This window comes from Octopus sinensis, linkage group LG11 (assembly GCF_006345805.1).
Source record: "Octopus sinensis linkage group LG11, ASM634580v1, whole genome shotgun sequence".
Lineage (NCBI taxonomy): Eukaryota > Metazoa > Mollusca > Cephalopoda > Octopoda > Octopodidae > Octopus > Octopus sinensis.
Genome location: NC_043007.1, coordinates 43,406,891 through 43,434,074, shown reverse-complemented (window position 1 = coordinate 43,434,074; position 27,184 = coordinate 43,406,891). Strand labels below are relative to the sequence as shown.

General features: G+C 34.8%; 2 protein-coding genes across 7 annotated transcripts in view; one reads left to right on the top strand and one right to left on the bottom strand.

The window, feature by feature from the left end:
• Positions 1 to 22,511, top strand: part of LOC115216974 (zinc finger protein 26) — a 34,591-nt gene extending 12,080 nt beyond the window's left edge. For 4 of the 5 annotated variants that reach the window (XM_029786453.2, XM_036507438.1, XM_029786454.2 and 1 more), the window contains 8 exons: positions 1,139 to 1,555; positions 2,908 to 3,238; positions 7,323 to 7,500; positions 8,866 to 9,047; positions 9,267 to 9,356; positions 14,139 to 14,360; positions 18,956 to 19,090; positions 22,070 to 22,511. In XM_029786453.2, coding sequence (XP_029642313.1) covers positions 1,313 to 1,555; positions 2,908 to 3,238; positions 7,323 to 7,500; positions 8,866 to 9,047; positions 9,267 to 9,356; positions 14,139 to 14,360; positions 18,956 to 19,090; positions 22,070 to 22,458 — 1,770 coding nt within the window. In that variant the 5' untranslated portion in view covers positions 1,139 to 1,312 and the 3' untranslated portion in view covers positions 22,459 to 22,511. The remainder of the gene's footprint in view (positions 1 to 1,138; positions 1,556 to 2,907; positions 3,239 to 7,322; positions 7,501 to 8,865; positions 9,048 to 9,266; positions 9,357 to 14,138; positions 14,361 to 18,955; positions 19,091 to 22,069) is intronic. The other variant, XM_036507439.1, reaches the window with a different exon arrangement.
• The window catches only part of LOC115216976 (EF-hand calcium-binding domain-containing protein 11-like), a 29,724-nt gene continuing 16,634 nt past the window's right edge, over positions 14,095 to 27,184 (bottom strand). For both annotated transcript variants that reach the window (XM_036507441.1, XM_029786457.2), the window contains exons 7-8: positions 24,644 to 24,752; positions 14,095 to 14,231 (exon numbers count right to left, since the gene is read on the bottom strand). In XM_036507441.1, coding sequence (XP_036363334.1) covers positions 24,668 to 24,752 — 85 coding nt within the window. In that variant the 3' untranslated portion in view covers positions 14,095 to 14,231; positions 24,644 to 24,667. The remainder of the gene's footprint in view (positions 14,232 to 24,643; positions 24,753 to 27,184) is intronic.

The window sequence follows — 27,184 nt, the reverse complement described above, 5'->3', positions numbered from 1 at the left end:
GAAGTGAATTCCTTAAGCATTTAGCTACACTGTACCTACAATGTATGTATATTTACCTTTAGTAAGGATAACTGGTTAAAAGCTTAATATACATCAAAGTGTATTATAAACCTTATAGTATTGGAATTATTTCTGCCTATGTATAATTTTTAATGTTTTTTTGCATTTATACAAATGTTTTTTTTTTTTGTAATTATTGGTTTCAAATGTTGATACAAGGCGAGCAAGTTAGGGTAGGGGATAAGTCGATTGCATCACCCCACAATGCTCAACTGGTACCTATTTCATTGACTCCAAATGGATGAAAAACAATGTCAGCCTCAACAGAATTTGAACTCAGGACATAAAGACAGACAAAATGCCACTAACCATTCTGCCAGCTCACCGCCTTTGCTTTTATTTTAATTATTGATAAGAACATATAATTACTTGAAATGAAACACTTGTAGTTCTCAACCACCTTGATTTTAACCCATTTAATACCAACCTTCTCGAAGCTAGCTCATTTTCTGTTATACAAACTTCTTGCTTCAAAGTTATCTAAATTAAAATCTTCCAGCAAAATTTCAAGTTAATTTATGCTTCAACCATCAGCTTCATAAGGACAAAATTTATTTGATCTAATTTTTCTTTATTTTTAAAATTAATTTGAAAAATTTCAGTAAATTTCAACAGAAATATGGTTACAAAATGGTTAAAGAATTATCAAAAACCATTAAATCTTAGAGCTAACATTAATTAGTCAGGTTCAGTTGGAAGCCTGACCAACTTAAACATGTGTGGAAAAAAAAATGTTAAAACATTAATGTTGATGATGATAAATGCTGATCTTAACTTTCTTGATACTCCTTGTTCATTGTTATTTAGCCATAGGTCAGCCTTGATTAAGCAGACCTGTGATCAAAAGCACACCATCATGGCTATCTTGTATCCCTCAGACATAGTATGCGCTCCATACCATACCATCCAAAGTTTCGATTTTAAAATGGTAGTATGTGGTTGGAGAAAGATTTAGCTGCAATTTCTAGCAGGTTGGGTGCTGATGTAGATTCTTCCTTATCAAGTCATGCTCTGAATATTTATGTTATTAGTGCAATTCAGTTTGTAATTTTTATCCCTTTGTTTTTTGTTTTTGCAGATATTGGCTGTCATTTGCAAGGTGCAGTGTTTTATACAATGAAATTGTTACCCATTCAGCTTGCCAAATGTGATTGGTTTTCTTTTAAAACCACACACACTATATTCTGCCTAAAGACCAGTGCCTCCATAATCAGAAGTCTATCAAGACACTGTGGATTCTGCTCCAGTTACTATGTCAGCATATACTATCAAAAAGGAAACAGATATTGATGAAGCAGATACAGAGAAAATAACTCAGAATCCTGTTTTGTTAGATTCTAACATGCCCACCACAAAAGAAACTATGACTGCTACAACTCATTCCATGGAATTTGTTTTGGATAACAAAATGTCATTTACAACTGTGCCTGAAATAACCACTGGTGAAGAATCGCCAAACTATGTACTCATCAATCTCCAAGATCTCCAAAATATGGTAATATTCAACTACATTAATTATTCTTGATTTCTTTTGTTGGTTTCTGCTATGCTGAGGCACTGCCCTCAAGGATTTTAGGCAAGTGTATCAACCTCAGTACTTTGTTACTTGTCAGTCTAATAAGAGACAAAAGGTAAGTCAGCCTTAGCATAAAGGATCATAAGTTAGATGGATCTAATTAGTGCAAAGTATTATCTTTTTTATCATACACAGACATACACACAGATACATATATGAGAACATGTTTGTGTATATATGAACACGTGTGTGTGTGTGTGCATGCATGCATGCAGGTATATCATCACTATTTATTTAATGGCCGTGTTCCATGTTGATGAACTGAGCAGTTCAAGGATTACATCATGGACCACTGTCTACTTGTGGCATGGTTTCTACAGCTAGATGCCTTTCCTAACACCAGTCACTTTACAGTGTGTACTGGGTGGGGTTTTTTTTCATGCAGCCTGCACTAGTGAGGTTGCCATGCAGCTTGCAAGACAAGGGCCCTAAGACAGGTGGCTTTATGCCAGGAGACAAAGGGTCAAAGTGTGAGAGAAGGGGTCAAAGCTGAACAGGTTTCTTGCTATAAAAGGGGCTATGTGGCTGCTCACATCTTAGAAGAGCAGGTGGAGGAATCAGGCTGGAATGGGGAAGAGATGAAAGTAGTGGTGATAAGTGTCTGTGTAGACCATAAAGGTGTGTGTGTGTGTACGTGCACATGCAAGTGTATGCATTTATCTTAGTGTCTCTGTTTTCTCTCTTTTATTTGGTTCAGTCATTGGACTGTGGCCATGCTGGAGCACCACATTGAAGGGATAGTTGAACGAATTGACTCCAATACTTATTTTTTAAGCCTGGTACTTTATTGGGATGTAAACAAACCAACACTGGTTTTCAAATGGTGGTAGCAGGACAAATATAAATGCAAAGATACACATATACATATATATGATAGGCTTCTTTCAGTTTCCATCTACTAAATCTACTCACAAGGCTTTGGTTAGCAATGATGGTGGTGACAAGATGTCAGAGCATACTCTCAAGTAAAAAGGTGAGTATAAGAGAGAATATGGACAAAGAATTGAGAAAGATGGGTAGACAAGTTCATTAGAGTGTGAGAGGAGAGTGACTGATGGTTAGAGATGGGTGAATGTAGTAAATGGGACAAGTGTGGAAGTATGGTTGATGGTAAATATCAATATGAGAGAAGGAGGTTACACCTAAGGCAGTGTATTTCAGCAGAAATATGGTAAGAAAAAGGGTTAATTATTCAGTAAAATGATGACTAGTTGTTCTAAAATATAATTTCCTGACAATCTTCTTTTCATTTTTATATGTTTGTTCAACAGGTATGGAATGACATTGGCACGCCTTTCCTAGTTCTCTCAAATGAAAAGGGTAATATGGAAGCAAAAGTGCTCTATGGCAGTTCAGTAAACATAGGTAAAACATCTAATAATGCTCCCCATCTACAATCATTAATTGATACTACATCTCAGACACAGAGGATCAAAACAGGAAAACAGACTTCAAAATCTACTCGATCTATCACATTAATTAAAAAGCAAAGTCATACTGAATCAACCACTAAACACTCACTAGAACAGCTACATCCAACCATTATAGCAAGTTCTGCCAACACTGACACATCCCACTCTCAAAAAGATACTGAAGATGACCGTAAGTTTATTATTATCATTATTATTATTTTTTTTGTATTATTCTATTACATGCTTTCACTGCACTACCAAGTGCAGCTGTATAAGTCTTGTACTGTGATTTGTTTTGGTGTTATTTTCACTCTATTGAAAATGCTCTAAATAAAATGTATGTGTAACAGTTATGAGTAACATTTTACATGTGTACATGCTTGTATGTCAGCATCACCAACTGTAACAATGTGTAATGATCCATGAACATTGAAAGTCGCCAATTTGTGCTGTTTAACCCTTTTGTTACTGTATTTATGTTGAGATGCTCTGTGTTTCTTTCAATTACTTTAGATATAACAAAGAATTTAGTAAAATAACTTAATCATTCAGCTAGTATTAGGAACATAAATTGTGACTAAGGTTTGGTAGAAGATTTTAATTCAAAACTTACAAAAACAAGACATTTGTACACAGAGCCAGTTTCAGCCGGGTTGGTAACAAAAGGGTTAAGTGTAACAATCAATGAATGTTGGAAGTCACCAGTTTGTAATAGTTAAGTGTAAGATCCAATTTTAACAGTTTATAAACATCGAGGGTCACTAATTATAACAATCATGTGTTGCAGATAAATGCACCAAAAGATGATGTTAACTATCAGTTGAAATGGTCTTTTATTATTGTCATCAGTAAAAATTAAGTTACAACTACTTTGAGTTGTGGTACTCAAATTATCTTTAATTCTATAGTTCATTGTGTAAATGGTTAACTTCATCTGTGAGTGACTACTAAAGAGAGAAAAGGTAAGAGAGTTTAGTCAAATAGAAGAAGGTTGTTGTTACACAATGAAAGGATATACTTGAAGTAAGAAAGAGAAATGCTCTCTGACCAGTGGTCAAGGCACCAAAGAAGGGTAGAACTGATTTGAGGTTGCTTATTTATATTCTTCCTAATCAAAATAGGTCAGACTAAACAAAGGATTTTTCCTTTATATCAGCTTTGACCCATGTATGACTCAAAATGGTTAAGAGATCAGTGTGTTCTCATAAATTTCCTAGAGCAACAGGCAGAGAACTTGTAGAAAAATATAGTTTCAGTTTGGAATCCTGGCTTAGAAATTTGGAAGCTATCCATTACATGTGTAGTGATTAGCAGTGCAATTATCTGTATGTTACACTCATAAGTCCTGTAGTTTGGGCTATGTATTGATTTTTGTATTTCAATAGCTTTTCCTTTTCTTTTAGAAATACATTGTCATCTATTATGACCGATATGTTAGATTAGGAAGCATTTTGTTCTTGGTGGTCCTTGACAACAATATCTTGTCAGTTAGCTTTGTTCTCCCCATCTGTGTGTATTCGCACATCCCAGAGTATGATCACTTTGTCATTTTCTGAGACCTTTTCTGAGGCATGCCTATTCCATCTCTTTTCTGTTGACATTCCATAGTCCTGGCACAACTTCCAATGTATATAAGTCCCAAGACAGAGCAGCCAGTGTTTCTTCCCCATCACCTGTGTGTTGTGTTCTTGAGCAAGACATTTTATTTTACGTTGCTCCAGTTTACTCAGCTGTTGAAATAAGTTACATCACTGGTGCTAAGCTGTATCAGGCTTTGCCTTTCCCTCAGACAAAATTGGTGGCATGGAGAAGGGAGGCTGGTATGAATGGACAACTACTGGTCTTCCAAAAACAACTTTGCCTGGACTTGCACCTTGGAACTTTCTTGGCGCAATCCCATGGTCATTCATGACCAAAGGGAGTCTTTATCCTTTACTCTTCCCCATTACCATATATTCTGCAGTTACTTTTTGTATTCTGCTTCATTATGTTCATTATGTGTTTTTGGTGGTTTCTAATCTTGTATCACAATGAAGATACAGCTTCTGCTCTGAGTCTTGCACTTGTAAGCCAGTGTGTTTTTTTTTTTTATTCTGTTCAGCTTATTCTAGGATTTTTCCATGTAGCAGTTTTTCTTGCTGTGGTTTTACCATTGCATTCTACAGTTCCAGTTTTAGCTTAGATTTAAACTGCTTAAATGTTTTTGTTGTTTCTTCTTTTTCTTCAAAGCTATCGATTATTGTGGCCTCCGCCTTGTATATTTTTATTTTTTTTGCTTCCTTGTTTATTACTAATTATACAGTGGTGAGCTAGTAGAATCATTAGGGCTTCAGAAAAAATACCTAGCAACATTTCTTATGGTTCTTTATATTCTCATTTCAAATTCCACAGAGGTCACCTTTTCCTTTCATCCTTTTGGGGTCTATAAACTATGTACCAGCTGAAGAATGTAATCAACTTGCCCCTTCTCCCAAAATTTCGAACTATGTGCCTGTAGTAGAAAGAATTACTTTTATTTTTTTATTATTGTTGTTGTTGTTGTTGCCTTTGCACAGCTTCTAACACTGGAGGTGTACTACAGTGTCAGCTGTTCACTATAGGGTAACACCCTATATTTTTCAAGCACCATCCGGAGTATTCAAGCTATTCCAAGCAGTGCTGTTTTCTGCAAGTGCTCCACCCTTATTGCAGCCCTTATTTGTTCCATGTACTTCTCAAGATTTTTACTCACTGTTCCCAGGGCTCCAACAATTATTGGTACTACTACCATCTTTTTCATCAACCACAACTACATAACCTCCCAAGCTATCATGTCATATCTATCAACTTTTCATTCTTCCTTAGCATATACCTTGTTGTTGGCTGGACATGCTATATCTATGATCCAACATCGTTTGCTTTCTCAATTATTATTATTACTATTATTATAAAAATAAAAGCAATTATTATTATTAGTATTTCATAAAAATTGTATCATCTGTTGTTTTAATAAAACTAGTTGTGTTTAACCCTAGATCAATCCTGATTAAGTGAAGATCCCAATGTATGATGAAAGGCATTTCAACTATAACCATTCTATCTCTTAGTTTCAGGACATAGTAAATCTAGAACAATGTTATTCAGTGACCTGTGGATGTTAAATAATAATAATAATAATAACTAATATTATTATTATTATTATTATTATTATTATTATTATTATTATCATCATCATAATGATTATATATATATATATATATATATATATATATATATATATATATATATATGGCCAAGAATTCACGATCTCAAACCCACAAGAGTAAACAAGAGAGACAAGAGACAGGCAGGAACAAAGAAAATGCCCCTTGTATTTGAATTCTATGCAAATATTCTTTTAAAATAATTTTCATTTAATTCTTCCAAAATTTAATTGTTTTCCGTACTTACAGTTGAAAAAGTCTCAATGACTGAAACCGGTACTGAAATGTTTTTTATAAAATTATTTTTGCATTTTCTACTTGGACTTTTTTTCCATATATATATATATGACACCAAGATCATGGTATTTGTCTCATTTGTTCTTCTGCACTGTTGTATTCTTCTGAAACTGGGACAATATATGTGCATCATGTAAAAATGTTGGAAAGATTTCATCAGTAATATCTCCATCACATATTCAGAATAAGCTGGTCCTCATTCATTCCTGACACTGAGGTTCTTGTTGAAACTAGGATCACATCAATCCAAGCCATGCTTATTAGTAATCAATTATGATGGACAGGCCATCTCATCCATGTGGATAATGAGCACATCCCCAAACAAATGCTTTATGGTGACCTTATTCTGTGAAAGATAAAAGACAATAAACTGAAGAAAAGGTACAAACATTCTTTAAAATCAAATTTGAAATGCCTTAAATTATGTCACAAAAGTCTTGAATCACTTGTGGCAGATAGGGAAGTGTGGAGAGCTATATGGAGTGGTGTTGAAGATTTTGAGCTTGACAGAGTTAGATATGCTGAAAGGAGACATTGCTGCAGCATATGGGATCAGTTCTTTAATACTTTTCAGGGCTCAAAAGCCATTTAAGATATTACACTAAGAAAGAGCAATTACAAGGACAAGAAGAGATCAAGCTCTGCAAGGAACAGATAGCCAATATGTATGTGTGTGTGTATATATATATATATATATATATATATATATATATTCTGTTGGCATTTCAAAGTTTAATATTTCAATCAAACATGATATGTTTTCTTTTTCTGAAGACTGTGTTCTGTTTATTTCAGCCGATACATTATATTCATGCGACAGCCAAGATTGTACAAAGAAATTTACAGCCATCAATTGCAAGAGGTACCACCCAGCCACACATAATAGCCAGAGGTCACTTGAATGCCTTTATGAAGGATGTGGCAGGAAATTTTCATGGCCTGCTCATCTAAAATACCATCAATTGACCCACACGTATGTATTGATTATTATTATTATTAGTAGTAGTAGTAGTAGTAGTAGTAGTAGTAGTATTGAGTGTGAGAGTAGCACATACCATCAAAGTGACTGGGGTACAAATATACGAAGCCAATATACCCATCATGACTACCTGTCTAATAAGGGTACACCAGGTACATGCATGACATGATCTCATATCAAGATAAACAGTGCATGACCTTGCAGGAGGGGCCAATTAAAATTGTCTTTAGGTTGAGTAGTCCATTCTGCTCAAAAGGTCCCTGAATAAGGTTTGTTTAAGGATGGTGAACAAAACACCCATGTTTCCAGAGGTGAATTATTCAAACCCCAAAGAATTCTCCACACATAGCTATGATGCTCCCCAACTACTTCTGCTCATGATCAGAGATGCACGTATCATCAGCTGCTAATGGAGATGCTCAACTGGTTATGGTCAAATAACTGATAAGCAAATCTGTGGTATTGAGCAGAACATTTGTTGTAGCCCATCTTTTATACCAAGACAAAACATGTATATGATAACACTTCCAATCAGTTAAGATCAAAAGCCATGAGAGACATTGACTAAATTATTTGAAGTTATTTATTTACAGTTTCTAAATGTTACATTTAAGTTCAGTCTTACTACACAACACCTTGGGCAGATGTCTTCTACTGTTGCCTCATGGTGAACCAATACTTTGCAAGCAGAATTTGATAGATAAAAAACTATTCAGAAGCCTGTCATATATATATATATATATACACTCCCACCATAAACACAAAAACACACACACATGCTGATATATTTATATTTATATTTATTTAAAAACTATTGTTTTTTATGTCAGTGTCCTTTTCTGTACAGAAACTCAGAGGTTCAATAAATAGATCAATAACATATGTACCAGACTGACATAAGTCATGATCAACTAAGGTGATGCCCCAGTGTGGCCATAGCCCAGTAACTGAAACCTGTAAAAGAGCACAAGACTATAAGACAATGGAGTAACTGATATAGTAGTGATGGACTGACTAACTTCTTTCTTCCCTTTGTGTCCTGAATTCAGACCCCTGCAGTGTTAAATTTGCCATGTTCAATCAAATATAAGTATCTGTTGCATATTGGGGTTGATTCAATCAACTGTAGCACCACCCCACTACAGTAAATTTGTGATCTTGGGCCAATATGAAAAATTATTTATAGTTTATCATAGTTATTCAGTTTGACATGGTTTTGAGAAATAAAAAATATACTTTAAAATGATCACTTCATTGATCAACCACATTATTAATTCTGTTCGTTAAGTTGCAAGTTTTATCATCAACTAATCAATTTTTTCATCTTTTTTACCTTTTCTTTTTATAAAATTCCAACAGAGGTGAAAGACAATATGCATGTACTTCATCTGGTTGTAAGAAAACATTTTATACTTCTCAACGTCTTGCTGTACACATGAGAACCCATACAGGCGAAAAGCCATTCCAATGCCAGGAAGAAGGCTGTGAAAAGGCATTTACAACTGCAGGGAATCTCAAAAATCATATTAGAGTACATACAGGTACAAGAATTAAAATGTTTAATACTTGTATGTTGTGAATAAAATCTAAACTTTCTTAACGGTACAAATACAGCTTTTCATGTGTGTGTGAGATATAGATTTTTTCTTTCTTATATAACCAAACAAATAAATTAAAATAACTTGTTTTACCAGAATTTCTGTGTGGACTGTATTTAACTGAGATTATTGTTCAGTCAAATATTGCTTTTATTTATTTAGGAGAACGTCCATTTGTATGCAGTCATGCTGGATGTAACCGAAGTTTTGCAGAATATTCTAGTCTTCGTAAACATAAATTAGTACATACCGGTAAGTTATTTAAAATTGTTTACAATGATTTTTCACTTGTATGATCCTGTTTTCATGCTAAATATATATACTGAAAAATATTGCCTAATAGAATAGACATAAACTTACTGCAAATCAAGATTCTGAATCTTAGCAATGGCTAGTTTTCTTCATTTATACCATTGAATAAATTAATAGCTGCCATAACTTCCATTCCTCCACACAAAAGTGAATGAGAAAGTATACTATTTAATGGATTCAAGCAATATATACATTTATTGGATGTTCAAGTATTTTACCAGTTCGTTAAAAAAATATCCAATCAGTGTCTTTTCATTACCTAACTTAAAGAATTAATTATTTATCTTACCTTTTAGCCTTAAAGGGTTTACTCGAAATTGACCTCAGTACTTTTTCCTTTCTCTAAACCTAATACTATTCTGTTGGTCCCTTTGCTGAACCACTAAGTTACTAGTACATAAACAAACCAACACCAGCTATCAAATGCTGGTGCTGCTGCAGCAGCAGCAGCACCAAACACAAAGACATAAATATATATATATATATATATATATATATATACTAGCAGAGATACCCAGCGTTGCCCGTGTTACATTCAATTGAAGAATTAAACTTTTCTGTTATATTTTCTGTAATGAACTGGAATATATATGTTCCGAATTTCATCAAAATTGCAGATGAGGGTTATTTCCCTCCTTACACAGCCTAAAAAATTGTAATTGTGCCACATGTATCCTTTACTGCTGATTTTTATGCGCATATTCCAAAATTCCAGTCTTATTGAACCTGTTAAAAAGATTTTGCTCCTGAAAAATGAAGGTCATGGAGCTCTAAAATGTGAGAGTTAAGGCCCCTGTTGGGGGTGGGCATCTTAATGTCAACCAAGGAAGTTGAATTGTTGAGAATCTTTTTAACTTGGATCTTATATCTATTGTTTGAATTTCTTTCAAATAGGAAATATATGTTCACTGGGTTTGTAAAAGAGAGCAAAGATACAGGAAACCAAAAGACGAATGATCACAATAAGCAGTCAGCTACCCTACCCTAGTCATTACCACTCCCAGTGTAGGATTCTTCACCGTCCAGGTGACAGGCACAGCCGTAAGATGCATTATGAATCTATAGCAATTGGAAGGACGTGATCCAACTGAAATAAATATTAACAATTGTGTGGCATGAAGGCTAAGGAAAAATGTGTCACCTCTGGAGTTTGCAAATGACCACTAAACTGATACGTAACTGGACAAAATAAATTTACAATCTATAAATGTCTTTGAATGACCAGTCACTCATCGGGGAAGGCCTTGAAATCAAAGTTACCGTCTGGGGACTATATGTGACCGAGTGATAATAAAAAGACTGAAAGGAGGTCTGCAATCAAATAACTTTACTCAACACTTTGCAACTGAATCAATGGAGGCAAAGATGCAATTTGACAATTTATGCACCACATTGCAGAAATCACAATGTAAGTGTATGTCAAAGCAAACTGTTACACTGTTGTACCATTGAATTACAAATAATGCTAATCTTTTATGCTCGGGTAACCCCACAGCTTCCTAGAGCACAAGTGTATTCGTTTTTGCTTAGATAAAATGACAAAATTGTGGGTGTTAAGTCCCCATGGAAGGGTCTTTCTAACTTGTAAGCAGATGAAATTTTATAAATATTACGTCATTTGTGTCTCATATCTATGGTTAAAATTTCATCAACAGCAAAAATATATGAATTATCATGGGGGTTATGGCCCTTATGCACAGAATATAATTTCTAAATTTCATAAAGATCCATTCTGTACTTTTGACCTAGTTTTGGATCATAAAAGAAATTACTAAAATTTGGGTTAAAGGCCCCCATTAGTGTTATATATATATATAGAGAGAGAGAGATACACACACACACACAAAGATAAATTGATAGATACAACTGAGTGGGCAAACAAAAATATGAGACACAGCCTAGTGCTTTTTTTATGTTGATAAGCCTGGTACTTATTCTATTATTTTGTTCTTGTGAAACCAGTAAGTTATGGGGATGTAAATAAATGAACAGCAGTTGTGAAGCAGTGATGAGGGTGAAACACAGAGACAAAGACACACACATACACTTACATATATACATACATATATATATACAATTGATTTCTTTCAGTTTCTGTCTACAAAATCCACTGACAAGGCTTTGGTTGGTCCGAGGCTATAGCAGAAGACACATGCCAAGTTACCACACAGTGGGACTGAACTGAGGACCATGTGTTTTGGAACCAAGTTTGTTACCATACAGCCACACCTGCACCTATGTTTGTGTGTGGGTGTGTGTATGTGTGTATATATGTATGCATGTATATATGTGTACATATTACATGTACATCTATATGTATATACATCTCCACATACATGTATACATATACATGTATATATATACATGTATATGTATACATCTATATATACATATATATATACACATGTAAATTTAAATTTAAAATAATAAGGGTGAAAAATTGAATATTAATTTGATTGATATGAATTGAAAACCAGTGGTGTAGCATATAAGACCATAGCGGATCTTCTTCTAGCAGAATGGATGTCCACTGTTAATGGTTCATCACTCTTATATAATAGTTTCAGTATTAAAGTGAAAGTATCTAACATTACAATAGAGTGATGTTTTTGTTTCACTTTTAACATGTAATATTGAAATAGTGGAGAAGGTATGATATTGCTGTGGGCTCGCTCTAGGCATGAAGTTAAACATTTTTGCCCATGACACTACATGGACCCTAAGTAAGGCATGTGTGAAATTTGGATGAAATTGGTTGTGTAGTTCTCAAGTTTTAGGGATTCACACAGACAGACAGACACACATTCTTAGTTTTATAGATATATATATATATCGTTGCTATTATGCAAAAGTGTCATTTGTCCAAAACATTGCTTTTTCAGAAAACAAAAACATAGTTTCGCTATTCCATAGCAAAACCGTTGTACTATACTTTGACAATTTTTGATATCTTGGCATCTGAAGCTGGAGATGTGGTAGTTTGACTAAAAGAACTGGCTATTGCAAGCATAAATAAATATTGAGAAAAAAAATGCATTTAGCCAAATTTGGACATACCACAGTTTAACATATTAACAATGATACGTATGTGACAGGCTTCTTTCAGTTCCATCAACCAAATCCACTCACAAGGCTTTGGATGGCCCTGGACTAAGTAGAAGGCACTTGCTCAAGATGCCACGCAGTGGGTTTGAACCCGAAACTATGTGGTTGGGAAGCGAATATCTTACCACACAGTCATGTATTAAAGAACTGATAATATATTAAGAGGCTTCTTAATAGCAGGATTCCAAGATACCAGAAAATGAAGCTGCCAATAATTTATTATATACTTGACTTTGTGAAAACAAACTGGCAATTTGAAAGTTCTCATTAAGTCTATATTTCATCAACAAAAAAAAAACATGTGAATCATCATCATACCATCCACTTTTCCTTGTTTTAACAAAGCATTTTGTAATCTACCTGTTTCCTTTGTGAGCACCGCCTTTAGTCAAACAAATCAACCCCAGGACTTACTCTTTGTAAGCCTAGTACTTATCCTATCGGTCTCTTTTGCCAAACCACTAAGTTACAGGGAAGTAAACACACTAACATTGGTGGTCATTAAATGTACCAAACATAGCAGTATAGTAGTCAAATCTGTCTCAACTCATATCCTATCACCGTAAACAGTGGACAGTGTAGTTTCTTCTCATATACAAAAGGATGGGATAGTTACAGCTGCAGTGTCTTTGATTATTGATCTACTTAATCAAGACTAATCTGAGGTTAAACAACAACAACAACAGATGTTCTCTTTGTGTACAAATATCAAGATGTAGGATCTATGTATTAGAGTAATGAGACTTTATATTAAAGAAACATGAACACAATGAGAATAAAAAACCAGCAAAGACTAGAAAGAAAGGAGACTATGTATATGTATATTTATTGACTAAAGAATTGATACTTGAAGAAAGCAATTGAAATACAGAATAGAAACTGTACTAATTGGATGTAGGATTTAGAGATAAGTGTTAACTATAGTAGATGTGTGTTGGAGTTATACTAGCATAGCAAAGTGAACAAAGCTAATTTTTAGAGCATGTTTTGAGTGCGTGATTGTTCATGGAGCCTCTATATGGTTGACTAGGTGATGAAGAAGTAGCTTTAAGATTGCTTTGAATGGTACATCAGGCTTCTCATGAGAGCTCCAAAAATATGGCATGAGCACAAGAACAAAGAGGGAATTTATACACTTATGCCAGTCTTCTCTGCTATTGTTGCTCAATAAGGGTTAGGTTTTGGTGATCACTGCTATCATGATGGCTACCAAATCAGATTAAATATTATATTTCGAATATTTTTCTACCCTAATAGAGGACAAAGCCCACTCAAACATATTGATATTATTGGCAGAGATATATGAAATTGAAGAACCTACTAAAGTTAATAGAAATGACATGCTAAATATCAGAATCCATACCGGGATGTTTTTCTTTAGCCCTGGGTCATCTTTAACCAAAATGTTGCAGCCATGATCCTCCCATCCTTTTGTATTTTCAGGCAATGTTTTCACAACATTGTTTAATGTGTGCCTCTTATTTTTAAAATGATAAGCTGTACTTTGTTAGGAATTTGGCTGCTATTTCTAGCATGCCGAGCACCCATGTAGAAGCTTCTCTCATTGGTTCATGCCAGCATGTTGATACTGATTATGATAGTTATTTTATTTTCTAGGTGAAAAACCTTTTGTTTGTTATGAATGTGGGAAAACATTTTCTCAGAGTGGTAGCCGCACAGTTCACATCAAGAGACACCACGGGCTCCTTTCTAAAAAAGTGAAGAAAGAGATTGAACAGTTACCTTCAAAAGAAAATTCTAGAACAAAAGAAAATAGTCCAAACATTTTTGTTTTGAGAAATTCAGAAGAGGATGAAGAAAGCCTTTTGCAATACCAAGGTAACTATAAAAATCATTTTAAACTAAGACATAGTATATTTTAGAGTTATGCTTTTTCAGCAAACAACTTGATCTGGGATAACATATTATAACTGAAGCAATTACATGTTGAAAATCTTGATAACTATTCACACACACACACACACGTATCTTCTCGACACCTGTTCTCGTTCCTCTAGTATACTCTAGCATATCAACACCTGGCACAAAGCCACTCCCCCCCCATTCAGTTTAGGTGTCTTGTCTTATGTGTTACTTGGTGACCTCACTAGTGCTGGTGCCATGAAACAAAAGTATTCAACCCACTGTAGAAAAGTTGTTAACAAGGGCGTCAAGCAAAAGCAGACATTGAAGCTCAATGCAGTCTACTGGCTTGTTGGATCCTGTCAAACCATCCAGCTAATACCAGTGTGGAACATAGATGTTAAAAGATGATGACTTTAAATATATATATATATATATATTATATATATATATATATATATATATATATATAAAGCAAAAAAGTATATTTCACAGTTAATTTATAATTTAATTACTTTAAACAGCTGTTTCATTAGGAATAAACATCATTATAATTATTTTAAATTAATTTAAAGCAATGTTTATCCCAAATTATCAGGAATATTATACTAGTCATAAATTGTTGCTGGTTTATATATGTGTGTGGTAAGAAGTTTACTTCCAAACTACGTGGTTGCCAGTCCCCTGTATAGCACCTTGAGCAAGTGTCTTCTACTATAGCCCTGGGCAGATCAAACCTTTGTGAATGGATTTAAGAAATCCACTTATGTGTGTGTACATATATATATATATATATATATATATATATATATATATATATATATATATATAGAAATTCGGGGTGAGTACTTGATAATTATATATATATATATACACAGGGTGCAATGGGTAAATTGTCGCCATTTTCTGTTTTTAATTTCGCATATGCACATTGTTTTTGTTTTTTTATTTTGTCAACTACACAGGAAAGTAGGGTCAGTTGGGCACCATCTGTGAGAAAAACAGCACCATGATGCAATTCACTCTGCCAGAAATTTGGAAACAACATGCTGTACTGCTTGACATTCACATCGGAAGCTTCAATAGGAACATTTCAGTGTGTTTGGGTGTCAATCTGAGGACAGTGCAGAGGATTCGGAAAGAGCTAGATAAGTCTAATGGTGATTACAAAGGTACAGATTTGGAGAACTAACTCTGACCATTCCAATAAGAAAAGAACTCCTACATTTAACGGTGAGATCCAGGCCATGATTGACACCAATCCCTCCAACTCAATCAGGTCCTTTGCCAGAGACATGGGAGTGTCTGAGTTTCTTATTAGGTAGGTAGTGCATAAAGACATTCAGTTCTCCTCATACAAGATTAGAGAAAGCCAATTTTTATCCCAAGCCATCAAGAACAAGAGGAAAGACTGTGCTACAAAACTTTTGAACAAACTCAAGCATCCCCTCCAACCGAACATGCTTTGGTTTTTCTCAGATGAGAAAAATTTCTGCTAAAATCAGATGATGAACATGCAGAACAACTGTTGGCTTGCCATGTCCCCAAAACATGTACCAAGAGTGATAAAAATCAAACATCCAGTCAACATCAAGGTGTTTGGAGTGATCACTAGTGATGGTGATGTTATGCCTCCATTCATTTTCCTATACGGCATTAGGCTCAACCCAGAGGCCTACATCAAGTGCCTGAAGGATGTAGTGCTGCCCTAGGGCAAAAGGGTAGCTGCTGAAAGACCCTATGTCTAGCAACAGGACTTTGCACCATGTCACACAAGCAGGAGAACCCAGTCAAGGCTGTCAAACAATTTCTGCAACCACATCATCCCTAACATCTGTCCACATAACTCCCCAGACTGCAACCCCCTTGATTATTATGTGTGGGGCACAGTTGAGTGAGAAACAACAAAACTCCTTGTAACAACAAAGATGATCCGAAGGCAAGGATTATGGCAGCATTCACCAACTAAAACAAGGAGACCATCCAGAAGAGTTGCAGGATATTCCAAAGTCGTCTAGAGGCTGTGGTTGAAGCCAATGCTGATTTTATTGAATAAATTTACTCTTTAGTATTTCTAGATATTTTATGTAATTTTAGTAAATATATCTGTTAAAATGAGATGTCAGTGTTATTTTCATTTTTGCATAATTTAGACGACACTTTATTCACCGCACACTGTATATCCACATGACCGACCAGACTATCAGATGTTACACATCACTGGTCACAGTGTGCTTTTGCATATATATATATATATGCCAGCATGGAAGGCGGATGTTAAACAATTTTGTCAGTGGTGGTGGCGGCAGCGTCTCCTTGCCTTCATATTGTATAGTAGTTGTAAGCCAGTGTCACCATCATGTAAATGGTGTCCTTTGTTTCCAATCTTCCATGGAAACATGTCTGGTCATGGGGAAACATTACCTTGCTTGGAAAGGGGTGATGGTTGGTGATAGGAAAAACATCTGGCAATAAAAAATTCACCTCAACAAATTCCATCCAACCCATGCTAGCATGAAAAAGTGGACATTAAAACAATGTGTTTGTGTTGTGGGGTTATAGTTATATTCCACTTTTTTGAAGAACAAAAATATATCTAGGCAGATATCTACATAGGCACAATTAATCCCAAAAATAAGACAAAAGCTTAAGTTCCTTAAAATGACAACACCACTGTCCTTTGGCACAAAAGACCAGTGGTTAGAACAGCAGATCTTGTTCTAATTTTAAAGAATCAGTATTTTATCAGTATTCTCTGCAATCATCTTCAGGTGATATTCCTGAGTTAAGTTTGAATCTAAACCTGGACTCTCTTTTAATAACAGCAGATCCAGTTGTTAAAATAAAGAATACCAAGTTAGGTTCAAACCTTGATTTAGTTCAGGAATATCACCTTAAGATGACTAGAGAGAATATTAATGGAACTGTTGTCTGGGGAGAATCATTTTCTTTTTGTGCCTTATAATTAACACACTCACCAGTAAAATTTCCACTTAATTCTTATTTTTATTTTCCTAAAACTTTTGTTGCATCTTGCAACCTTTTCAATAGTCTTGACTCTGTCCATTATTTACACTGCGTTCCTTGTTTGTTTGTGCGCATGTGTGTGGAAATAAAAAATAAGTGGAAATTTTACCGGTGGGTGTGTTAAATTATAAGGCACAAAAAGAAAATGACTCTTCCCAGACACAACAGATTATGCTTCAACACACAAACTCATATAAAGAATCTTGCAAACCAAATCCAAAACGAAATATTAATTGAACTGTTATCAACAATGCATCTATGATGAGGAAACTGAAAATTCAACATTACATTATTTAGAAAAAAACATAAAAAGCTCAGAAAAAATATGATCAATTAATATTTATCAAATGAAATTTATTTTCATTAAGTTGACCAAACTATGTGCTTTGTTAATGATAACTTATATATGTTGTGGCCGTTGCACTCAATCATCATATTGTCGTCCCTTCGATCACTGAATACAAAATATGACTTGCAAGACTTCCATTCACGTGATTCTCCTGAGTCACCATCACACCCTAATTTACCAATCTGTCTCATGGTTACCCATTTACTGCTGAGTAGACTGGAGCAATGTGAAATGAAGTGTTTTGCTCAAGAATACAATGTACAGCTGGTTTGTGAATCAAAACAATCTTGCGATCATAAGTGCAACACTCAAACCACTAAGCCACACTGTTGAATTAAATACTATTGTAAACCATATTAGGAAACTACTTAGACTAATATTCATCATCATCACCATTTTAATGTCCTCTTTTCCATGCTTGCATGGAACAGACAGAATTTGTTGAGGCCTATTTCCTGTCATCAACCCTGACCTTTTTCCAATCAAGGTAATATTCCCCAAGATTGGATACAAAGAGCATAGCTTGCATGAAAGTGGCATTCATTTACAGCTATTACATGAAGTCAAGGCAAGGAGACAGTAACACACACATACATGGCATATATATATATATATATATATATCATCATCATCATCACATGTGTGTATATGTATATATATATATATATATATATATATATATATATATATAATAAATATTAGGAAATAAATCCAAACTTACAGGGAAAAATCAGATTTAGGATTGAATCCAATTTTATAGTAAAATATAATCTTATGTATTGGCTTAAGTTTTTCATTGTATGATTTGCCTAATAGTGGTTTCGTCTCTAATTTAATATAATATATATATATATATATATATATATATATATATATATATATATATATATATATATATATATATATACGGTGGGGTTTTTTTCAGTTTCTGTCTACTAAATTCATACAAAAGACTTTGGTTGGCCCAGATCTGTTAGTAGAAGACATTTCCCCAAAATGCCACACAGTGAGACTGAATCCAAGATATGTGGTTCAGAAGCAAACTTCTTACCACACAGCCACATCTCCACCTATAATATTGTTATTGCAAATTCATGTTCCACTATTTCTTTATACTTTGTAATAAACAAACACAAATGTATTCAATGACCTGATTTGTTTTCCTTTGTTTTTTTGTTTTTTTTTTTACTTCAAGACTTCCAAGGCAGTGAATCAGTTGTAATCACACAAGACATGAGTGATCACATTGTCACAGTAACAACACAGCCATCTGAAGACGATGGAGATCAAAGCCATATTGTATTGTCATCTCACGATATACTTTCTACAGGTAAGTACATTAGAACTAACTTTAATACACTCCTTCTCTATAATCAAGGTCATGATTTTTTGAGGAGGAAATAATTACACTTTTGTTAAGATAGTAAGTGCAGGCATGGTTGTGCAGTTAATAGGCTTGCTTCCAAACCATGTAGAACTTGGGTTCAGTCCCATTGTGCAGCAACTTGAGCAACTGTCTTCTATTATAGCCCCTGGCTGACCACAGCCTTGTAAGTGGATTTGACAGACAGAAACAGAAAAAAGCCTGTCGTATATATGTGTGTGTGTGTGTACCCTTATCTTGATATTTGACTGTTTTGAACGAGAATCATTGTCACTCAAACGATGTTGCTCATTTCCCGTCGTCCTTGAACACATATCTGACCATGAGGAAATATTACCTTGCTTGCAAACAGATAAGGGTTGGCAACAGGAAGGGCATATGGCTGTAGAAAATCTGCCTCGACAAATTCTGCCTGACCCATACAAAAATGGAAAAGCAGACGTTACATGATGATAAGGAGGTGATTGAAGTCTTGGCTCTGAAAATATATTTCTTGCTGATGATGGTGGATACATTAGGCAGAGGCAGACAAAGATACATAGAGACAGAATGATTTTTACATTCATTTTTAATACTGGTACAGGTTAGACAGGTTGTCAGGGTCTTATTAGGCCCTTATTCAGTGTCACTACCTTTCTGGATGGATTAGAGTCTACACCTCTCTTGTATGTAACATTTTGGACGTCTCTATTACTGGATGCCCTTTTCTTTTATCACTAACAACTTTACAAAGTGAACCAATACATTTTATCATGGTATTGGTTTTGCCCCAGCAAAACTAAAGAATCTTCTCTACCCAACATTGTTTGTTTATTCATTCACCAATGCAAGAGAAGTGCTCATCCCTGACAAGACTTAAGGAAAGTAGCTTCTTTCTGTGCTGTCTCAGAGAGAGAAGGGGGCTAGAGAAGAGAGAGTTTATGATAGAAGAGAGTCTGGAAAGAGAAAAACTGTAATAGAAGGGAACCAAAATAAAAGCAGGAAGAAGAGAATCATGGACAAAGGAGATTGGTAGGAGAGTGGCAGGTTGAAAGGGACAAAGAGAGATAGGGTAATGAGAGGAGGAGTAGTGGAAAAAGAGAATGATAAACAGGAGAACATCAATAGAAAGTTATTGGCAGGAAAACTTAATATGAACATAACTGGCGAGACAGTCTCAATTGTAGGGACTAAACATCCCAACTTCCACCACCATTATCATGTTTTTTTGGGGTTTTTTTACATATCCATTTTTTTTTATGTTTGACCAAGTCTTCTCCTACAGAACACTCAACCATTTGTCACAATCCTCTTTTATCCCTTTTGTAAGTTTCAGCCTCATGAAACTCAGCACTTCTTGAAGTAAATCAACAAACTGTGTGCATTAGTGCCTCCTTGTCCTGACATTGCCTAATAGTTGAAAAAAGAATGTCACCATCATACAAGGAGTGTCATTTGTTTCCTTAACTTCTGTGAAAACTTGTCCTGCCATAGGGAAATATTACCTTGCTAGGAAACAAGTGAAAGTTAACAGAAAGGCATTTAACTGCAGAAAATCTGCCTAAACAAATTCCATCTGACCCTCGCAAGCACAAGAAAGTAAATATTAAAAAGGTGGTAGTGATCCCTCTACTTCTTTCATAATCCAATGTTATTCAATTTAGGCTAGATCAAAAAAATGTGAACTAGATTTCTCTTTTGAAAGGATATGTTTCTTATTTTTGCCATTAAAAAGTAGAGAAAAGGCACTAACTGCCTTCTGATCCTATCTAAAAATATATTCCACCTTTGTAGTTTAATTTTCAAAATGATCGAGAACTATGAGGGATTTAGTGAAATAAAACAAAAACAACTTTTGACTTAATAATAAAAAAAAAATGTATACCAACTGAAGTATAATATTACTGTTCATGTAATAAAGAGATTTGAGTCCAAGATTTGAAATTAAACATCGAACCCTTTAATAGAAGCTGTTCCAGGTGGGTTGGTAGTGAAAGGGTTAAGCAGAACTTGTGAAAATGTTCATACCTCATTACTTAAAAGCAGGCTCTATCTTTTACTTTATTACAACACTGGTTTCAGTCATTGGACTGTAGCCATTTTGGGACACCAACTGCAAGTGTATACCTGGGGTGTGAGAAATATGACCTTTAAGTGCAGCCTTCTGGAAGAAAGCAAGATTTTTTCCATTAAAAAAAAAACACATTTTTGTTGATTGCATCACTATCATCTTTACATCTACTTTCCATACTTGACAGATTGAGTGATTGTTACTATTGCAAGCTGCTACTTCCATAGATTGTCATCTGACTTAGTTGGTGATAGAAAGGGTTACATATCTCTTCTCATCATCAACCATTTTACTTAGTGTACTGGATGTGTTTTTTGTGGCACCAACACTTGAGAGGTTAAATAAATGGCCTCAGAACCTTGTGTATTCTCTACCCACTTATCAACTACTTTACAGAGAGTACTGGGCACATTTCATAGTACCAGTTCTAGACATTCCCTCAAAGTGGTGCTCATTCATCACTGAGGAAAATGCAAGTTCTTGGTTTTCTGTTGTGGCACAAATATAGGACAACGTAAAGAGTACTAAGTGCTACATGTAGTTCAGTAAAGGGAGCAAGTAAGTGCTAAGAGTACTCAATTACCTAAGGCTTGTATGTTTGCTTAAGCGATTAAAGAGAGGATTATAAAAGAGAGCAAAAACATCAGCTGAACGAGAGATTAGGTAAAAGATATATATAATATATATATATTTAATATGTAAATATAATATTGTGTCATTAAAAGAACGGTTTACATTTTTATTTTTTTATTTATAAAATTTTCCATAGACTTAATTTGATGCAGCCTTCAGATATAAAAAAACCTTCCCTGCATCTGGTTTAGTTTCTTAAAGAAAAGAATCTATATTTGTCTTTTTATTTTTTTTCTTACCAGAAGTATTAACTGAAAACAGTCTGACACATGTTCCACTGTCTCCTTCATCTAATGATGCCAGTGTGATGGTAGTATCACAGCCACAGGAGATAGTCTCTCTTGGAAGTGGTTTCCATAATTCTCACAGCAGTAGTCAAGTGACAGACGATATGGTTTACAATAATGAACTTCTTCAGAGTGATCTTGATCAGAAAGATCTATCTGAAACTATCAACCAACAAGTGATTAACATGTCACCTCAGCAACAGCAACTCCATAGTCAAACAGCTACTAGTGTCTTACATTCAGAAAGTCCACAGTCCCATAAATCCACAGTGCTTGATCCAATGTTAGCTTCCAATGATGATGAAGAAGACTGTACATCAACAGAAATTGAAAATCATTCATAACCTTTATAAAGTTTATATATATATATATACACACACACACACACACACACACACATACATATTATTTATGTGCCCCTTTCAAGCCTAGCCAGGCTCATAGGCCCAGTTTCCCAGTTTCTATGCCGTATGTGTTCCACCCAGCTGGACGGGATGCCAGTCCATCGCAGCGTTAATCAAGAAACTGGAAGAAAGAGTAAGAGAAAGTTGGGGCAAAAGAGTACAACAGGGGTTGCCACCCGCCCGGTCTGGGAATCGAAACCGTGAGTCTGCTGCTCTAACCACTGGGCCATTGTGCCTCCACCTATATATATATATATATATATATATATATATAAATTACAGTAATATCAGCACCAAGCAGTGTTTAGGCATAAGCAAACTTTAGATTAATTAAAATATGTTTGTGACCATATTTCAACTTCTAAAGGCAAATTGACTGCAGTTACTGTGGAGAAAAAAATCTCTCTTATGGTAAACAGGTGTAAAAACACCATATCTGTCTAGTGCTACCACCTAATCCGTCAGGTGACAGCACTGGACAGATATGTTTTTACACCTGTTTATCATAAGAGAGAATTTTTTTTCCACAGTAACTGCAGTAAATTTGCCTTTAGCAGTTGAAATATGTCAAACTTATTTTAACTAACCTAAAGTTCATACACACATATATACTTATATGAAACCAGTGCAGTCATGTGTGGTTTCTTTTAATGTGATGAGAAAAAAAAGGTAACAAAATGGTAGGATAACAATGTAATAATATAACAGACAATTGATGGTTTAGATTTTAAGGCTATTTCTTTGTTCTATTACATTATTATATCATTGCTCTAAACCATATATAACTGCACTGTGTAAACATTGCTTGATACATTATGTATATAATGAGTGTGAGTTTATGTATGTATAAAGAATTAAAGATTAACAAATAGATTCTGTGAATATATGAAAATATGTAAAAAAAAATAAATAAATATTTCTTGAAGTAAATTATTTTTTTCTGTCTGTATTTATCATATATATGAATGTGTATATACTCGTTCTGACTTTCTTTCCTTCTCTTGTCTCCAGTCTAACAGGACATTTTCATTTTCCTTTCTGTTACCCCATATGTCTGTCTTGCAGCTGCACGCTTTTTTTTTTGTTGTGTTTGTTTTCATCATTGTCCTGTATGTTTGTTAACAAGTGAACAATATCAACATAAAAGGTACAAAATTGTAATGATCTTTTGAACGTTGACTGATGTACTAATTTTCTGTTTGTTGTATTTTTGTTAAATTTTTGAAAAATATATATATATATATATATATAGGCGCGGGAGTGGCTGTGTGGTAAGTAGCTTGCTAACCAACCACATGGTTCCGGGTTCAGTCCCACTGCGTGGCATCTTGGGCAAGTGTCTTCTACTATAGCCCCGGGCCGACCAATGCCTTGTGAGTGGATTTGGTAGACGGAAACTGAAAGAAGCCTGTCGTGTATATGTATATATGTGTGTGTGTATGTGTTTGTCCTCCTAACATTGTTTGACAACCAATGCTGGTGTGTTTACATCCCCGTCACTTAGCGGTTCGGCAAAAAGAGACCAATAGAATAAGTACTGGGCTTACAAAGAATAAGTCCCGGGGTCGATTTGCTCAACTAAAGGCGGTGCTCCAGCATGGCTGCAGTCAAATGACTGAAACAAGTAAGAAAAAAAAATATATATATATATATATGTATGTATATTTACACATGGTACCTTTGTTTTTGCTTAAACAATGTCATGTGAAGATACTGAATATAAACATTCAAACATACACACACACACATATAACAGGCTTCTGCACAGTTACTATCAACCAACTTCATTCACAAGGTATTGGTCAACCTATGGCTAAAATAGAAGCCACACTTGTCTAAGGTGCCAAGCAGTGGGTTGTAACTTGAAACCAAACTCAATATCCACATAACTATACTTCCTCCTGAGTGTTCAGTAAAATGAAAGAATATGAATTTATATTTAAAACCTAAATGACAACTGTACAGTAAACAAAACAAGAAAATTATGAGGATCTTCGTTTACTAAAAACAGTTGATGTATCTGAGATATCAGAACCACCTCATCTCATGGAACATAGATTTATTTTAAGAATTAACCTTAATTTTAAGTAGTATATTTTTTTCAGATTAATTAAACATATCTTACCTGCACTTGAACAAAATATCTGATCTAATCCAGATTATCTGAATCATATTTCATCATGAATTCAAAGTCTTTGAAACTAACTCTTCCATCTCCATCCTGGTCCACTTCCCTGACATTTAAACCAATAAAAACAAATGACTAATGAAAATCAAAATATTATCTATAGAAAATATAATTTGATGTTTTGGGGGTCAGTACCAGTCATGTACTAGGGTTAATGTAATGAAATAAAACCCCTCTCCTAAAAAATTTGTAACCATTATAATACTAATATTAATAATAAGGCGACCTGGCAGAATCGTTAGCACACTGGGTGAAATGCTTAACAGTATTTCTTCTGCTGCTACGTTCTGAGTTCAAATTCCACCAAGGTCAACTTTGCCTTTCATCCTTTTGGGATCAATAAATTAAGTACTAGTTGAACACAGGGGTCAATGTAATCAACACATCCCCTTCCTCAAAATGGCTGCCCTTGAGGCAAAATTTGAAACCATTAAAATTATTATAATTTTTGTTGTTGTTACCTCCACCTTAGCGAGGGTGAAGGTATTGTTTTCAGTCATGTTTGTTTGTCCATGGACAAGATATCTCAACAATGGCTGGATGGATTCAGATGAAACTCTCAGGGATGTTTGACCTTGTGACTAGCATGAACTGATTAGATTTTGGGATCAATCTAACACCAGACAAGGATTCTGGATTATTTGTTATATTTACTTTACATGAAGTATTACGACCTTAGGTTCACTTTCAAGTCATTCTCTGATTATCTCCCTTGAAACCACACTCGTGGTTTCCCTGTAATCTATGGTGGTGTTGCTGTTTCCAAAGTTTTGTTTTCATTTCTCTATTATAATTTTACTCACGTCTCTATCTTAGTGGAAACTGATGGATTAAGAAATCAAACTACATAAACAAAAGGTAGCAAAACCATTCAGAAATTAAATAACACTAACATATTCAGTAACAATAATAAATTTAATTTATCCTCGGCAATTTTTAGTTTTACCAATTTTGAATATATCACTCCTGTTTAAAACTTGTTACCTACTTGACATTTCTAGTTCTGCCTTGAAAGAAGCTTTACTTCTTGGGCTCACATTACTGTGCGCAACGATGTTGTTAAACCTCCGTTAACAGCACCTTATGCAAGTCCTTTCCATTTTCTTTCACGCACTGATAAATTTTTCACTATAGACCTTAATGGTTGTAAAGACACTATATCACTGGATAGACTAAAATAGGCCTTCATAAAGATGGCTGTACCTGTTCCCACTACAGACAACACATACACAGCATTACAAACATGGCCCGCACACCCACCTTCACATTCCATGACTACCATTGGGATTGATCAGGTACTGGACAAGGAATCTGGATTATTTTTCCGTTTTTTTTTTTACTTAATTTTTGAGAGCAGTTGGATTCATTTTTAGTATTTTCATTTGTGAGAAGTCGAGTTTATTTCAGATATTCTCATTTTAAAAATCATCTCTGACTAATCGTTGAATGGACGTTGGTGATGCCTTAGTGGAGGTTTGCGCTCTCTGAATGTTCTTGTTGTTGTTGTTGTTATTATTATTATTATTATTAAGATGCTAGCAAGCTGGCAGGATTGTCAGCACTCAGGACAAAATGCTTCACAGCATTTCTTTCAGCTTTACATTCTGAGTTCAAATTCTGCCATGGTTGACTTCGCCTTTCATTGGCAATCCTCCTCTCCAAAAAGTTTAGGCCTTATGCCAACATTAGAAAGAATTATTACTGAGGCAGCTAGTGGGCAGAATCATTAGTGCAATGGACAAATGTTTTGCAGCATTTCTTCCAACACTTTACATTCTGAGTTCAAATTCTGCTGTGGTCAACTTTGCCTTTCACCTTTTCAGGGTCAATAAAATAAAGTAGCAGTTGTTTTAATCAACTAAACCCCTTACCCTAAAATAGCTAGTCTTTCACCCAAATTTAAAACAATTATTATTATCATTATTGAGGGCTGTGAATTTGCAGTCATTAAACCTTCAGAAAAAATGTCACATGGCATTTATCATTTACATTATGAGTTCAAATTCCACCAAAGTAGCTTTATCTTTTCAGCCTAATACTGAGGATCAATGATATCAACTAATCTCACCCTGCCAAAAGTGCTGGCCTTGTGCCTAAATCAGAAATGATTATTAAGGACTGTGAACTGGTAGAATCTTCAGAGCATTAGAAGAAATGTTTTGTGGCACTTGTTTTGGCTCTTTATAACTAGCTCTCCTCTCCTCAGAACTGTTGACCTTATGCCTAAATCAGAAACAATCATTATTATTAAGGTGGTGAGCCGACAGAATCATTAGCACACTGGACAAAATGCTTAGTGGCATTTCATCAGTCTTTTATGTTCTGAGTTAAAATTCTGCCGAGGTCAGTTTTACCTCTCATCCTTTCAGGGTTGATATAGTATCAGATGTAGACTTACCCCATCCCCTGAAATTGCTGGCCTTGTGCCATAATTTGAAACCATTATTATTATTAAAATGGCAAGCTGGGTGAAATGCT